Consider the following 15887-nt stretch of genomic DNA (forward strand, 5'->3'; position numbering starts at 1 on the left):
CTCTCAAAGCATCCCCCCCCCCATCCACCGCTTGCGAGGCGCCGCGCATGCGCACTGCGGGCCGCCGCCATGTTGGGTCCGTTTGAAAGTGAGCGCGGGCGTCGCGCTCGGCTGTGAGGCCGCGCTGCCAGCGGCGGGGCGGTGGCCGGCTCGGTGATGCTTTGTCGCGTCTGCAGTTCTGTGAGCGGCCCGGGGCGTCGGCGGAGAGTGGCGGTAGCGTGTGCTTTTAAATTCCCTTCTGGGGCCTTAGCCTGGCGGGAGGGGGGGATGCGCCCCGTCCTTCCGCCGCGGAGGACCCCGGAAGAAGGCGGCCGCCGGCGCCGGGGGCTCGGCCGCGGGGCCCGGGGCGCCGGGCGGGGCCGAGGGCGGGGCCTGCTCGCTACGGGTGGTCGTCTGGACTGGGTTTCCGGGGGGCGGGGGCCACCCTGGAAGCCCGCGTCGGACGCCCCGGGGGGCGGGGTCGTGGGACCCGGAGGCGGGGTGGGAGCGTGAGGGGGCTGCGCGCGCAGGCGGGCGGGGACCCGACGGGGCGGGCTTGGCTCTCCGCGTCCATCCTCGGCTCCTGCACGGATCGGCCCACGCCGACTTCCCCCGCGGCTCCCGGGCGCCCTTGCGGCGGATCATGGTTGTGATTTTTCCATCCAGGTAGCGGAGATGTCCTGGCCTCGCCGGGGAGCGGTCCGGTCCGCGGGGTGGATTGGCGTTTGGAGGCTCGGGCCCGAGCGTTTGTGGCGGGAACGGTAACGTTCTTGGCCTGGGCTGGACCTGGGCCGGGGATTCGAAATCGTCCCGTAACCACCACCGAGTGTGTGTGGGGGGGGGGGGGGTGGGGGCGGGGGGGGGGATGGGCAGTGGGCTTTGGGTACAGATTATGTGGGTGATTTATTCGAGCAGGATGTTGGGTGCGAAGGGTTTTTTTGTTTTTTTTTTTTTGTTTTAATATACAAACAATTCTACTTTTGCAAACATTTTGACCACTTCATGATAAAAATCAAATTTTGGAATTTGTGTCTGCCACTACTGGGGCGTGAACTGCCCCTTAGCGTTTTCCCCTCAGCCTCTTCCATTCTACCCCTGGAGCCAACAGCTTCACTTCCAACGTTTTGCTAGTTGGTTGGAGATGACTGCGTGTCTCAGACATTTCTTTCCCATAGTCATCCCCAGCTCTTAGCCTCCTGAGTAGCTAAGATTGTGGGTATCAGCCACAATTCTAGATTTTTTTTTTTAGGGGGGGAGGGTCAGTACGTGAAAATAACTAGCAAATATTATTATCATCCACTTAAGAAATATCTGGTAGCGTTCCCTTTTAAGACTTTGTGTTCGTTTTACAAAATAAAATTTGTAACCTGTTTGGCTCCTATTAAGCTTATCCAAGCATATTTATTTGAGTGACTTTAAGCTTCTTTGGTAGGAGGGAGAAAGAGGGAGCAAATCTGACTTAATATAGCAGTTCTTAAGGGAGACACTAGTATCACAACATTCAAGGATATGTAGGTAGCCATTTTTGTGTCCCGTTGTTTCCATTAGCCACTGCCTAATGCCTCATTGAGAAAGGTTTGATGTGACACAAAAAGTACAATTTGACAGATCTAGGTTTTCATTACAGAGTTGTCAATAACTTAAATATTTCTAAAATTATTGCCCAGCATCATGACACCTGTTAAGTCCTGTTAATCCTTTTGTAGTATAGAAAATCCTTGAATTTTCAATGAATGTTGTGTAATCAGTGCCTCACCTTTTTGTTTTGAATATAGATCCCATTAAAACTATAGCAATGTAGACAGGAGTTCTCTCAATTTGAATAATGAAAAACAGGAAGATGAGCCCGAGCCCATTAACTCAATTTCCAGATTGGTTCCCTTAAGAGAGAGGTGAACTAGATCTGTTTAACAGAAGAATTGAAAATGGTGAGGTGGGTACCAAAATTGAAGATCAGGAAGTGATTATTAGCAGTGTTATTTTAGAAAAAGATCCTACAGTAGCTGTTGAGTTTTGTGCTGTTTTATCATAGGTTATTTTGCATTCAGTCTTTTCTGAGGGGAAATGGTTTGCTGCAGTTTGATATTAGCCATTACAGTACTGAAAGAAGAGAATGTCCATTGTTCTTGTTTCTGATGCCTTATTTGATGGTTTTAGAAACATTAATTGCCTAACTCTAGGATTAAGCTTATGATTTCAAAAATATGTGTAGAAGAATGTAAGGTATTGTGATGTCATAGAATATGTCCATAAGAGACAGTCTACCAGAAGTTTTTTGACTTTAAAAATAGTGAGTGTTCTTTCCTTGATATTTCCGTTTTTATTTTGAAAGTAAGTAGTTTCCATACATACAAGCATATAGTAGATGCTTAGTAAGTGATTTCTCTAATATTGATGAAATAATTTGTAATAAAGACGAGAGTAAACTTTAAGTACTTAAATAGAAGTATTTATTAGAGATAACTGACTTTATTGCTAAATAAAAAAATTTTAAATCTTACATGTTAATATTTTTTTCTCTAAACAATCATTACTCCTATTAACTGGCAACTCTAACCTATTATTTTTATATTACAGTTATTTTTAAGAAAAATGAGTAAAAACCACTCATTTTGAAACAGCGATGGCAAAATCAAACACGAAACACAGAATTTATTCTCAGGAATCTTCAGTATCATCTCTCCTGGCAAGCTGTGGTCTGGGTAGCAGTAATTCCTCCAACTCTGATGGCTCTTTTCACTATAAGAATAAGCTATACAGTTCTGCTTCTCAGGCTCTACAGGCTTATATAGATGATTTTGATCTGAGCCAACTAAATCCTGATGCAAGCACTGGAAAAATTAGCATTGAACGTTCTGCTAATATGTCAGGATTCTCAAACTATAGTTATAAAACAAACAAAGGTATACTTTAATTTTTGTTTCTTATGGGCAGTTATTTGAAGCATTTGAGAATGCCATATCTTATAAGTTAAACCTTTCCCAGGATTTTCTACCTAAGATCCTCTTAATTTTTGAGCATAAGCTAGAGAAGGTAATATCAGATTGCCAATCTTACATCCTTATTTTACTGTAGCATGATAGAATGAGTGTTTATATGATGATTCATATTAACTAGCTTAGTGACTTCAAGCAAATTCAAATTTTTCTGAGTTTATATTTGCTAACTTTTAATTGATGGAATAGGGCTAATATTAGTCTTTTTTGTCTGTATTCTATGGGGCAATAATTAGAACATATTGAGTTTTGTCCTTTATCAGGCTTCCAAAGAGCCTGGAAGATATAGGTGTAGATAAACTGATTAATGGTCTGTTAAGCAATGATAGACTGGACCTAGAAAAGAAAAAGTTTACATTCAGCTCTTACAAAAACGTGGACAATATATTCTACAAGAAGAATTAAAACAGTGTTCTGTGTAGGCATATCCAGGGTGAGGTGAGAGGAAACAAATTATTTTCTTCCTAAAAGTACATTTTTCTGTTAAAACCAGTATGCAATGACAGATATTAACATGATTGTATTCATGTATCAGGCATGTCTACATGGAAAAAGTTGAAAAAATGAAGTTAGAACATAAGAAAATTCATGTGAATAGAGACAATAGCAATTAAACATTGAAGATACGTAAGAGAGGAAGTACATTTTAATTTCCAATATGCATGTTTCATACTTCCATCAAAACTTGAATGAGAATGAGGGAAAGCTGCAAGAAGTATTCTTAAATGATTAATTATCATTGTTGAATATATTACATGTAATAAAAGAAGATAATTAGAACTGTGCTTTGTTTTTCAGCTTTTGAAAATCCTGATCGCAAACCGCACTCAAATTCATTATCTTATAGAAGAGAGACTATTAATGATGTAGACTCTGTTAGCCTTACAACTGATGACCTGTTAAGACTTCCAGCAGATGGATCTTTTTCTCTCACTTACGTTAGACCAGGTCATCGACCAAGCAAGAAAAGCAAGAAATACATGGGAAGACCAGGTTCATTGGAAAGGAATCCAAATTTTCAAGAATCCTCCACTCCCACGGGCAAGAATAACTTAGACAGTTCTGTTGTAAACACAAATGTGAATGGAAAGCAATGTGGTAGGCCAAAAAATCCCAAATTTTTGAATAGGACTAATAAAACTTTAATTTCAGAGCCATCTTTTCCCAAAGAATCATCTTTTAAGGACAGTTCAGAGCACAATCCTGAAAAGAATTATCCGAGATGGCTCACTAGCCAGAAATCTGACCTTAATGTTTCTGGGATAACTAGCATACCTGATTCCAAATATCCAGTCTGGCTCCACAATCAAGACTTGCTACCTGATGCAGATAGTCAAGAAGTTTATAGAACATTGAAAGAAGATCAGTGTTCTCCCAGACATAGCTACCAGGCACAAAGAACTTCTCGGCTTAAAATGGATTGTTGTGAATATTCTTTTGAGCCCTCAAACTTTTCAAATTCCTTGAGTGATGCTAAAGGATTACATAACAAATACAAATGTGATTCTGAACCCAACCAGGCTCAGTGTGAGAATCCACTTCTCTCAGAACAATCCGAAAAGCCATTCAGTGGTAATACTTTGTTTTCGTTTCTTTTAAACCAAGGGAATTGCTGCGCATTTGACTTCATAATTAAAAGTTTTATGGAATTATTATGCCAATAATTAACTTTTTAGGATACTTAAGTTCTTTCATATAGTAGTTCATATTAGTGATATTTGGGATAGTTTAAAATGTTAGCTGTTATAGAAAGGCTTTTTTGTTGTGGCAGTAGTAGAGATTAAATTTAAGGCTTCTTGGTTAACAGCAGTTCTGAGTCATACTACCAGCCCCTATTTTGTGTTGGTGCTTCTCTTTCCTTTGTTTTATTTGCCAGTATTGAGCCCTGAACTCAACTTTTTTTGCAAGTTACTGCAGTACCACTTGAGCCACACTTACAGTCTGGCTTTTTGCTGGTTATATTAAAATGGAGGCTACAGACTTTTCTGCCAGGGCTGGCTTTGAACAGGAATCCTGTAGGTCTCAGCTTCCTGAGTAGGTAGGATTACAGATGTTTACCTTGTTTATTTTGGGGTACAGTTTCACTTTTTTCCCAGACTGGCCTGGACTGTGATCCTCATACTTAACAATAAGCTTCCCTGAATTTGTGGTGCATGTTACTACACCCAACCTTTGTGTTTTCCCTTTAGCTAGGATAACACTCACAACCACTGAGTCCAGACATTGGTTGAGATGCTTGGGCTGGCCTCATCAAACCCTTGGATGTCTCCCAACTAGCTGCAATAGATTGAACCATTTTGTGTGACCTAGCTAATATATGCATATCCTAAGTTACATTCTTGTTGACTTTATGAGATTGTTTTGCTTTCTCTTTTTTTCCTTAATTTTAAAATTAGGTGACAAAATTGAATTGCTTATCCTGAAGGCCAAGAGAAATCTAGAGCAGTGTTGTGAAGAGTCGCCCACGCCTATGAAAAAGGACAACAGTCCTTGTTCATTGGATAAACTTGAAGCAGAAAGATCCTGGGACAATGTTCCTATTACTTTGTAAGCAAGTGACAGTGTTTAGTTTAACAAATGAAAAAAATGTCATGTGAATATCACTTATTTTAAAATAACGTAGTGATCATTAGCAATTGTATTAACATTGTACTTCTATATCTTGTAGCTTTGTGTTGCTAGGTTTAAATTGTAATTTTTGTTTGATACCACAAGGTGGTGTAATGTTTCATATACAGGTACATTATAGAAAATTTAGCCTTGTTATATGTTAATTGCTTCACTACTGTTATGTATCTTCACTCAATTACTTTGCAGACGAGTTTTGAAATTCTTATTTTTCTTTAAAACGTAATCCTCTTCATCCCATCGTATTAGTGTTACCTATTTTCATTTACATTTTACTTTCAGTTGTTTTTTTTTTTTTTACATGATGGTCCATTAAAAATAGAGTTTATTGTATAGATTGTTATAGTTCCTAAGATTGTTTTTGTTTGTGTGCTTAACCTATGATAAATTGGAGATAAGAATCACAGAATTCCTGCCCAGGCTGGCTTTGAACCAAAATCTTAACCTCCTGAGTAGCTATAGGCCCTTTGATGCCTGGGTCTTTCTTTATTGGCAAGAGTTTATTTCAGTATAACAGTGAAAGTAGGGATAAGAAGAAACATTTCCTGCTCTCTGTACAGGAAATGGAAGTTAAAGACTCAGAATCCATAGCTTATATATAGCTTTCTGAGCTGGTTGTCAGTCTAGAAACTCCTACTTCTTAGACAGTTATTTTGTGTGAGGTAAAATGTGTGAGGTTTACCCCAAACCCAGGGAATCTTCAGGACTTTCTATCACAGACATGCTTTTCACTCTTTCTGTTTCTAGAGCCCATAGATTTTTACCTTTTCAAAGGAGAAGGCAGATATAGTTACTTTCTTCTATACCTAAGTTAATAGATAGTCCCTTCTATGTTGTATTTTCTTAGCCATTGAAAGGAAAAGTAAAGGGATAAGGATAGGTTGGCTCCTGATGTCAGTTTAGGGAGAAGATGGCAGAATTACTATAAACATTAAAATGAATCACTTGTATTTAAATGGGAATCCTTACATTTGTATTGCCCTACTTTTTTTTGAAAACCCACTTGTTTTGTATTCTTTAAATCCTGTTTAGCAAATCTCCTGTTCCTGTTAATTCTGATGATAGTCCTCAAGAAACTTCAAAGGCAAAGAGTGCTAAAGATTTTCTTGAAGACTTTCTAAATAATGATAATCAGGTGGGTGAAGTTAAATTTTAATTTTACTTTCTGCTACTAATTTTTAAGTTAGGTTTTTTTTTTTGGTTGGTCGTAGGGGCTGAACAGTGGGCCTGGTTGCTTTTCCTCAGGTCTTCAGCTCAAGGCTAGTGCCCTACCACTTGAGCCACAGCACCACTTCTGGCTTTTTTCTGCCTATGTGGTGCTAAGGAATTGAACCCAGGGCCTCATGCGTGCAAGGCAAGCACTTTACTACTGAGCCAACTTCCCAGCCCCAAGTTAGGTATTTTAAAACAAAAACAGACCCAATCTCTTTTTCTGATCCAGTCTCTTTCCTAACATTAAACCATCTTAGTCTGTTGGGCACATACCACAATTACATTTTTTTTTTTCTTTTGGGAAAACAAACCAGGCAATTATACAGGAAATTATATTTTCTAGTAGGGCAGTTGATTATTGGGGCTTGTGTTTCAATATAGTAGTTTGAAAAGATGAAAATTATAATTTGGGTGCTCAAAGTATATATGCAGTTTACAGAAAGTCTCCAAGTAAAATGTGTGTATGTATACTTTCTACTTTCATCACTATGAATTTGCTATGCCAGGACCACATATAAGAAGTATTACAAAGCAGATATTGTGTCACCTGTATTGAAGCAGAGGCAGAATGAATTCCAGGCTAGCTTGGAAGATAGCAAGACCTTGTGTCAAAAATTAAAACAAAGCAAAGTAGAAACTCAAAAGACAGTTCCCTTCCCCAGATATTATCCGAGTGTTTGTCTTGTGATTAGCTTATTTTATTTTGCTTGATTTTTGCCGGTGCTCATCTGTGTTATAGCATATATTTAAGATTTCCTTCCTTTCTTAGAATAGTATTCTGTGCTTGTACTCCATTTTATTTATCCATTCATTTACATGTTGACACTTGGGTTGCTCTTTTGGCTATTGTGAGTAATGCTGCTACAAATATGAATATAGGTACAAATGCCTGTGACTTCTTGCTTTCACTTCTCTTTGACATGTAAGACAGAGTCATGTAAAGTAATTCTGTATTTTACTTTGAGGAATTGCTGTACCATTCTGTACTATTTCTTATGTCCTTTTCAGATACTTATTTAAAGTATCTTAAAATACTTTTATTAGCTATTCTGCTAACTTTAAAAATTTTCTGAGTCAACACTTCTATATAATTGGATTATAAATAGTGTATAATAATGTTCTTGCTGAAATATGTCAAGTTATAGATACCTTAAGAGGCTTTTTTGCCACTTTTTGGATACCTGCAGGGCACTGCAACTTGTTTGAAAAATGTAACAATAATAGACTGTTAGGAGGTTTTAAAATATGTCTTACAAATTATCTTAAGATTGTGACCATCTGTTGGGTAAGTGCATTTGCCATCTTCGGACACAGAAAAGGTCTGTAATAATTGACATGTCTTAGTAGCTAGCTCTGAAAGGGTGAAAATACAGCATTCTTTTCAGTAGTGGGGAATGTGTATCCTGGGGCCTGTAAAGCCCTCAAAATCATTTTGGGGGATGACTGGAAAGACACATGTGCAACTTGTTTGCTCTTATCAGCTGCCCATAGCCCATCTGCCTGTATTGATATTTTTATATGGCTTGTCGGTTCTGTTATAAATAATATCCGCATGAGCCTTAGCAAAGAAAACATTCCATACCTCTGCTATATGAAAACATTCTAAATTACGGCAAGAAATTATGATTTGAGACTTTAGTCTTTCTCACTTAGTTTTATTTAGACACTTGATAAGAACATGTTAGATTACCTGCTGCTCTCTGAGGATCTTTTAATTAAAAGCTATGATTTTTAAATGTATTAAATAAGGGCTGGAGATATTTCTCAAGTGGTAGAATGCCAGCTTGCAAACCAGAGTGTGAAGCTTGAGTTTAACTCCCAGTCTTACTTATGTATAAAAAAAAAAGTGAATTTGTTGTAAATATAAATATGTAGTATAGATTGTAAAATAACAAGAATTATGAAGAATATGCCGAACTTGCATATTATTTCTAAGTAACTTCATCTGGAGAAGTGGTATAGGGAAGTGTGATGGGTTGTATTTAATTTTTAAAAAATACTTTATTAACGTGAATTGTTTGGTTTTTACACTAATTTTATATTGACAGAAATACACACTAAAGCCCTTTTTCTCTCACACTGGATTGGCTAACTTTATCATTTGTTTAAATGGTAGAGTTCTACCCTTTCTGGTGGCAAACATCATGGTCCTGTTGAAGCCTTAAAACAAATGTTATTTAATCTTCAAGCAGTTCAAGAAAGTTTCAGTCAGACGAAAACTACAGAAAGAAAAGAAGATATTAAACAAGTAAGTTCAAACTTGATTTATTGAGATGTAATTAATATGTTACTTTTCTCATTGCTATAACAAACTACATGACAGAAACTACTTAGAGGAGGAAGGATTTATTTTGGTTCTTGGTTTCAGACATATCAGTTCATAGTCACTGGTTCCACTGATCAGGGACCCTAGTGAGGCAGAACATCATCATGGTGGTAGGAACATGTGAAGGAAGAGGCTGTTAACTTTGTGTTGAACTGGACCAGGGACCAGAGACCAGATATAACCTTAAAAGAAATGCCCTAAGCCTAGTTACTCTAGGTAAGCCTCACCTCCCACACTTTCTGTAACCTCCCAGAATTGTTTACCAGTTAGGGACCATGCGGTCAACACATGAGCAGGTGGGAAACCTTTCATTTTCAATCCACAGCGGATTTCTTCCTATATATTTTTAGAATTTCTTACAGATTTCTGATGTATGCCACGTAACACAATATCGAATTATGTTCCTATGCTGGTTTTTTAAAAGAAAGTAACTCACACTCAATTCTTTAGTTTTCTGTGGTTTTTTTTTTAACTTAATAGATATTAATGATATTTTAAGAATTTTGATAATGTTTTTTATTTTTATTTTTTGGCATTTTTAATAGGTTTCAGAAAATGATTTCTCCAAATTACAGTTGAAGGAGAATATGATTCCTATTACTAGGTCTCTTCAAAAGTAAGTATTCTTTATTAATATGCATTCAAGTCTATCTTACCCATACCTTTGGAAAATGTCAGGGTACAATAGTTGTTTCAAGAATAAATATATAGCTGGCAATGTGGCTTCGTGATATAGGGCTTGCCTAGCAGGCATGAAGCCCTAAGTTCAATTCCTCAGTACTACATAAACAGAAGAAGCCAGAACTAGCACTGTGGCTCAAGTGGTAGAGTGCTATCCTTGAGCAAAAGAAGCTCAGGGACAGTGCCCAGCCCTGAGTTCAAGCCCCAGTACTGGGGGAGGAGGTTGGGGGGCCAGGAAGAATAGATATATACCTAGTGTATTGGTGCTTCTTAAATCATATCTTTTTTTTTTTTTTTTATGAACATTATAGCAAGTTTTTTTTTTTTTTTTGTAGTGTAGTAGGTGTAGGTATAAAGGAGAGAGAAATGAAGAAGAAAGACCTTTCCTTTCCTCTATGAAGGAAATATGATTTAAAGAATTCAGAGTACAATATCTTGAAGAGAAAACATTGCTTTCTCTAAAACTTGGTGTTAATTCCTATTTAAAATATTCTAAGGGCATAATGACATACCCGCAGATGTTTAAAAACATAAATAACTCAGATTCTGTTTTCATTTCAGAGTAATAGTACAACTTGAGATAATATAGGTGTATGCCAATCCTATAACAATAACTTGTTAAAAATGACTTTTCATATAGTTCCTCTAGTATAAATTGGATTGTCATCTATAAATCTAACTCATTAACACATCCCCATGGAACTCTGAAGTAAATAGATCCTGGCTATAAAAGATTAATTTTTAGTGATATTGCCTAAAATAGTAGCAAATACAAGTCTTTCCAATGATTATGATATTGGTGTAGAGAAAGCTGCTTATTTATTGGTTTGGTTGTATAGAGTGTTCTGAGCTTTAGAAATACTCAGATTAAAAGACTCCAGTACAGCAGTTTTATTGGCACTAAGTATGAGGCTGTTTGTGCGATAGTAATATCCTCTCTTGGGAAGAATCCATCCATGTACCCTAGGGAGAGATGAAAGCTGAGTAAAATATCTTGCACTTTCAAAACCAAAAACAGCCTATCTTTTATGTGAAAATTGCTTATTTGTTTCCTAAAGAAATGTGAAAAAAGTGAAACATGAGGCATATAAACTTGTGACTAAAAATTACACCAGATAGCTAATTATCATAGTTAAAATTTTGTGATGAATTTTTCTGTCTACTTGATTCACAGTGTTCAGATAGAAATAGTATCTCTTTCTGTATAGCTTTCCTTAATGGTTGGATATAATGTTTTATATCCAGGAGAGATCAGATAATAGTGACTATTTGCCAAGGGTGGTCAGTGTTTTTAAGTGCTATTGAAAATAAAATTCATCCCAGTGCCAGTGTCTCAAGCCTGTATTCCTTAGCTGTTCAGAAGGCTGGAGGATCAAGGTTCAAAGACAGCTTGTGCAGAAAAGTCTGTAAGACTTCATCTCCAATTAACCAGCAAGAACTTTGGCTAGAAGTGTGAGAAAGCATGCCCAGGGAGAATGAAAGGCCTGAGTTTAAGCAAAAAAAAAAAAAAAAAAAAAGCATATGATCCTCATGATGCTACTGTTATTATAGTACAGATTCAAGGGATAGGCATAGAGTAATAAGAAACTTGCCTAACATTACACAGCTAGTTAAGAGGTAGTATTGGAAAATCTTACCATTGAGTCTAATTAGGAAACCTGCTTCTAACACTTGTTAATGATAGTGGTAAGTTGTTCATTGATTATTAGGTACCAGGACCTTAGTTGCTGGTAAAGACTTCATTGTACTTTAAACTTTTAAAGTAGACGACCTGAAGCTTTCTATTCTTAAAAATATTGATACTGGTGTTGGGCTCCAGTGGCTCAAGCCTGTAATCTAGTTAGCCACCAAAAAAGCCAGAAGTGGAATTGGGGCTCAAGTGGTAGAGCATTAGCCTTAAGCACAAAATCTCAGGGACAGTGCCCGGGCCCTTGGTTCAAACCTAAGGACCAGCACCCCCAACAATATATACATGCATACTCATATATATATGCTGGTGCTGCAGGTCTAAATGTGCTTCCTGAGTTAAAGTACATACCTTTGGAAATTTTTATTCTATTCTATTTACAATGTTCTATTTGACTTACAATGTTAGTTGCAGTTTAATTGATACACATTAAATTGTACATACCAGTGGTTTCACTATGGGACTAATTTATTTAACTTAACATGATGTTCTCCATTTCCATCCATTTTCCAGAAGACACCATAATGTCATTCTTTGAAATGTCTGAGTAAAACTCCATTGTGTATGTATTCCACATTTTCTTTATCCATTCATTCATTGATGAGCACCAAGACTTGATTCCATAATTTGGCTATTGTGAATGTTACAGCAACTAACATGTGTATACAGGTATCTCTGTAGTAAATTGACTCTTGATTCTTTGGGGTACCCAAGTGATATGCCTGGGATTGTATTGGGAATTCTAGTTTTCATTTCTTGTTGAACTTCTTTAGTGTCTAGAAGATCTTTTCTTGGTGAAAATGAACACTTCTCAATCATAATGAAAACTGATAGTAATTAATTTATAGGTGCTTTTACCATTTGCTAGAATATTTTTAGCACTAATATCTTCTTTTCTTGCCACATCCAATAAAAGTAGTCTTGCTTACCTAACAAATTCTACTTTTAGACAGATCATGTTTTCTTAGATTGTTTTGGTTGATTTTGTTGGATTTCATGGATCAGCTTAAATAAGTCTTTATTTCACACTTCAAAGGATTATTAGTAGGCATTTGTTAGGAAGCAAATTTAGACTTAGAAAAGCATATGAGTGCATTTTTCATTCTTTCTTCTGTAAGATAGACTGGAAAATTTAAAACTAGTTTAGTTCCAAAATTTCCTGTTTCTAAATTGTAAAATACTCTGCTTTTTCTTATTTTAAAATAAACTAATCAACTTCTTCAAAAGATACAGATTGTGGGACTGGGAAGGTGGCTTAGTGGTAGAGTGCTTGCCTAGCATGCCTGAGGCTCTGGGTTTGATTCCTCAGTACTGCTTAAACAGAAAAGGCCAGGAGTGGCACTGGGGCTCAAGTGGTAGAGTGCTATCCTTGAGCAAAAGAAGCCCAGGGACAGTGCCCAGGCCCTAAGTTCAAGCCCCAGGACTGGTTAAAAAAAAAAAAAGATATAGATTGTGGTATGGATATTTTAATGCTCTTTTCTAAAGTAAAAGGCCTATTTATGTTTCTTGTCATTATTCAACTAACACCTTTTGTTTTTAACAATTTGGATAGCTAACCATTAGCCTTAGAAAACTCTGAGCTCCTATTTTGTATCCTTTTTACTATTTTAGGCAGTAGTCAGTTTTCTTATGTTCTTCCATTATAGGAAATCTTTTTTGTAGGAGAACTCTTTAGAACTGAAACATAAACATAAACTGTGTAACATCCACCAGTGTTAATTTTTCAGAAGGGTTTAATAGGTGCCAAAATTGCAGTGAGCTGGGAAGGGATAGGAAGGGGAAACAAAGGAGGAGGCAACAATGCTTGATAAGAAGTGTACTCATTATCTTGCCCATGTAATTGTAACCCCTCTGTACAGTATTTTCACAATAATAAAAAAAAACTTAGTAATTTTCAATACTACAGGCCTTCCTATGCAGAACAAACTTAAGAACTAGAAAATAGTCCACTTTTCCAAGTCTTTCCCTCACTGATCAGTTTATCTCTGTTCCAGAATAGAGTTAGAAAAAATTATCTCTCAGGGCTGGGAAGGTGGCTCAGTGGTAGAGCACTTGCCTTGTATGCATGAGGCCCTGGGTTCGATTCCTCAGTACCACATAAGCAAAAAGAAAAAAAGCCGGAAGTGGCACTGTGGCTCAAGTGGTAGAGCACTAGCCTCCAGCTGAAGAGCTGAGGGACAGCACCCAGGCCCAGATTCCAGGCCCCACAACCACCCCCCCCCCCCCAAAAAAAAAAAAAAAAGAAAAAAGAAAAAATTATCTTTCATTTTCAAAATAAGATTTTTAAGTTTGTTTTTTAAAAAAAAAATTGGACTTTTATTTTTCAAATCTAGGAAATGATAGGGAATGATACAATGTAGTTCTTTAGTAATACCTTTAAATAAGACTACAGAATTAAAGTACAGTACAGGTAAGTAAAAATAATTTTATTTCGGTCCCCAGTATCACTGAACTGTGGATTGATTTGTTACTTCTTTCCAGATGTTGTTTCCACATTTACTTAGAGAGAAACAAACTTAGAAAACATAAGTGTTTGGGTTGCCAGAAAGACCTCACTAATTGGTAAATGGGAAATTAGGCATAAAGTTTTCCAATAGCCGGTTATATCTTGTGGATTTCAACATTATAACTGGGAAGACTTAAAGATAACATCAGGTTTAATAACTGTTAATATTGTAGCTGTTAATAGCTGTTATAATTTCCAAGTCGTGATTAGTGTAAGATATTTTGAGAGAGCGACAATGACTATAAATGTGATAAAAAAAAATCTGAATCTTTATTATTGAAGGTTAGGCCTTGCTTGAATTCATAATAGAAGCAAATGTTAACTTAAAAGACATGAAAGATGGGAGTGTAAATAAGGTGAGAGGTATTTTGAGAGGAAACTTGGAAAATTAGGTCCTTTCTTTGAAGAATGAATTTTCTACACTGAGACCTGACATGCAATCCTGGCTTGACTATGGAGAAAAAGCTATATTGCAGCCTTACTGCATGAGTCATCAGTTTTCATTCAATAAAAATGAATTTTCTTAAGAACGATGACCAGTCTTTATGTGCTATTAGAAATTAAGACATCTTGTCAGGTGCCAGTGACTCATGGCTGTAATCCTAGCTACTCAGGAGGCTGAGATCTGAAGATCGCAGTTCAAAGCCAGCCCAGGCAGGAAGGTCCATGAGACTCTTATCCCCAATTAACCACCAAAAAACCAGAAGTGGTGCTGTGGCTCAAGTGGTAGAGCGCTAGCCTTGAGCTGAAGAGCTGAGGAACAGTGCCCAGACCCAGAGTTCAAGACCCATGACCGACAAAAAAAATTTAAGACATCTTGAGTTTAAGTGTTTAAAAATAAATTATATGTTTTATTGTCTAACTGATAATTATTTTGTAGTGAGCTCTTGCTAAAAGGTATCATTTTGCAAAGGTCTGGGGAGAATTACGTGAGAAAATGTTAAGTATGATACAGAGGATACTATTATTAATTCTTACTAGACTAGTTGGAAGAGTAACTTAAAATTGAGTATCAGCCGGGTGCTGGTGGCTCACTCCTGTAATCTTAGCTGCTCAGGAGGGTGAGATATGAGGATCATGGTTCAAAGCCAGCCTGGGCAGGAAAGTCTGTGAGACTCTTATCTCCAATAAACCACTAGAAAACCAGAAGTGACGCTGTGGCTCAAGTGGTAGAGCACTCGCCTTGAGCTGTTGAGTACAGCTGTTGAGTGCCCAAGCCCAGAGTTCAAGCCCAGAGTTCAAGCCCCACGACCAACAAAAACAAAAAAATTGAGTATCAAAAATATTAAATTTGTAGGGCTGGGAAAGTGGCTCAGTGGTAGAGTGCTTGACTTGCATGCATGAAGCCCTGGGTTTGATTCCTCAGCACCACATAAAGCAGAAAAAACCTCAAGTGGTGCTGTGGCTCTAGTGGTAGAGCGCTAGCCTTGGGCTGAAAGAGCTGAGGGACAGCGCCCAGGCCCATAGTTAAGGCTCTAGAGTCGGCAAAAAGCAAAAAAAAAAAAAAAAATTGTAGTAAATGTTCATAGAACATTAGATAAATTAATCTTCAACTATTTAGATTTACAAATTTTATAAGAAACAGTTCTGAAAGTTGAAATTTATATTATTCTATCTTTGAGGATAATAGTGTAATCATTAATTGCTGTCTGCATTGGCTGTTCAGGTTTTTAAATATTGGTTTGTAATGTTTTTTGTACTTTTTAATGAAGGGCCTTGCACCATTTATCTCGCCTGAGAGACCTGGTTGATGATACCAGTGGAAAACAGTCACCGAAAATGTGAAGAGGAAAATAAAACTGTCACCACAATAAATAATCACCACAGAACAAATTATGTATTTTTTCCTATTACTTAAACTGACAAAGCAAA

At 37.4% G+C, this 15887-nt stretch overlaps 1 protein-coding gene across 6 annotated transcripts in view; it reads left to right on the forward strand.

The window, feature by feature from the left end:
* Positions 1–90: 90 nt before the first annotated feature.
* CUNH18orf54 (chromosome unknown C18orf54 homolog) overlaps positions 91–15887 on the forward strand; it is a 51974-nt gene continuing 36177 nt past the window's right edge. Inside the window, exons 1-8 of one of the 6 annotated variants that reach the window (XM_042675186.1) lie at positions 91–213; positions 646–740; positions 2557–2882; positions 3774–4547; positions 5372–5522; positions 6636–6738; positions 8932–9063; positions 9687–9757. In XM_042675186.1, coding sequence (XP_042531120.1) covers positions 2603–2882; positions 3774–4547; positions 5372–5522; positions 6636–6738; positions 8932–9063; positions 9687–9757 — 1511 coding nt within the window. In that variant the 5' untranslated portion in view covers positions 91–213; positions 646–740; positions 2557–2602. Of the gene's footprint in view, positions 214–625; positions 741–1339; positions 1913–2556; positions 2883–3773; positions 4548–5371; positions 5527–6635; positions 6739–8931; positions 9064–9686; positions 9758–15727; positions 15852–15887 lie in introns of those variants that run through there. The other 5 variants (XM_042675188.1, XM_042675187.1, XM_042675184.1 and 2 more) reach the window with 5 other exon arrangements.

This window comes from Dipodomys spectabilis, unplaced genomic scaffold (genome assembly GCF_019054845.1).
Source record: "Dipodomys spectabilis isolate Male_0828 unplaced genomic scaffold, ASM1905484v1 ptg000024l, whole genome shotgun sequence".
NCBI classification, from domain to species: Eukaryota; Metazoa; Chordata; class Mammalia; order Rodentia; family Heteromyidae; genus Dipodomys; species Dipodomys spectabilis.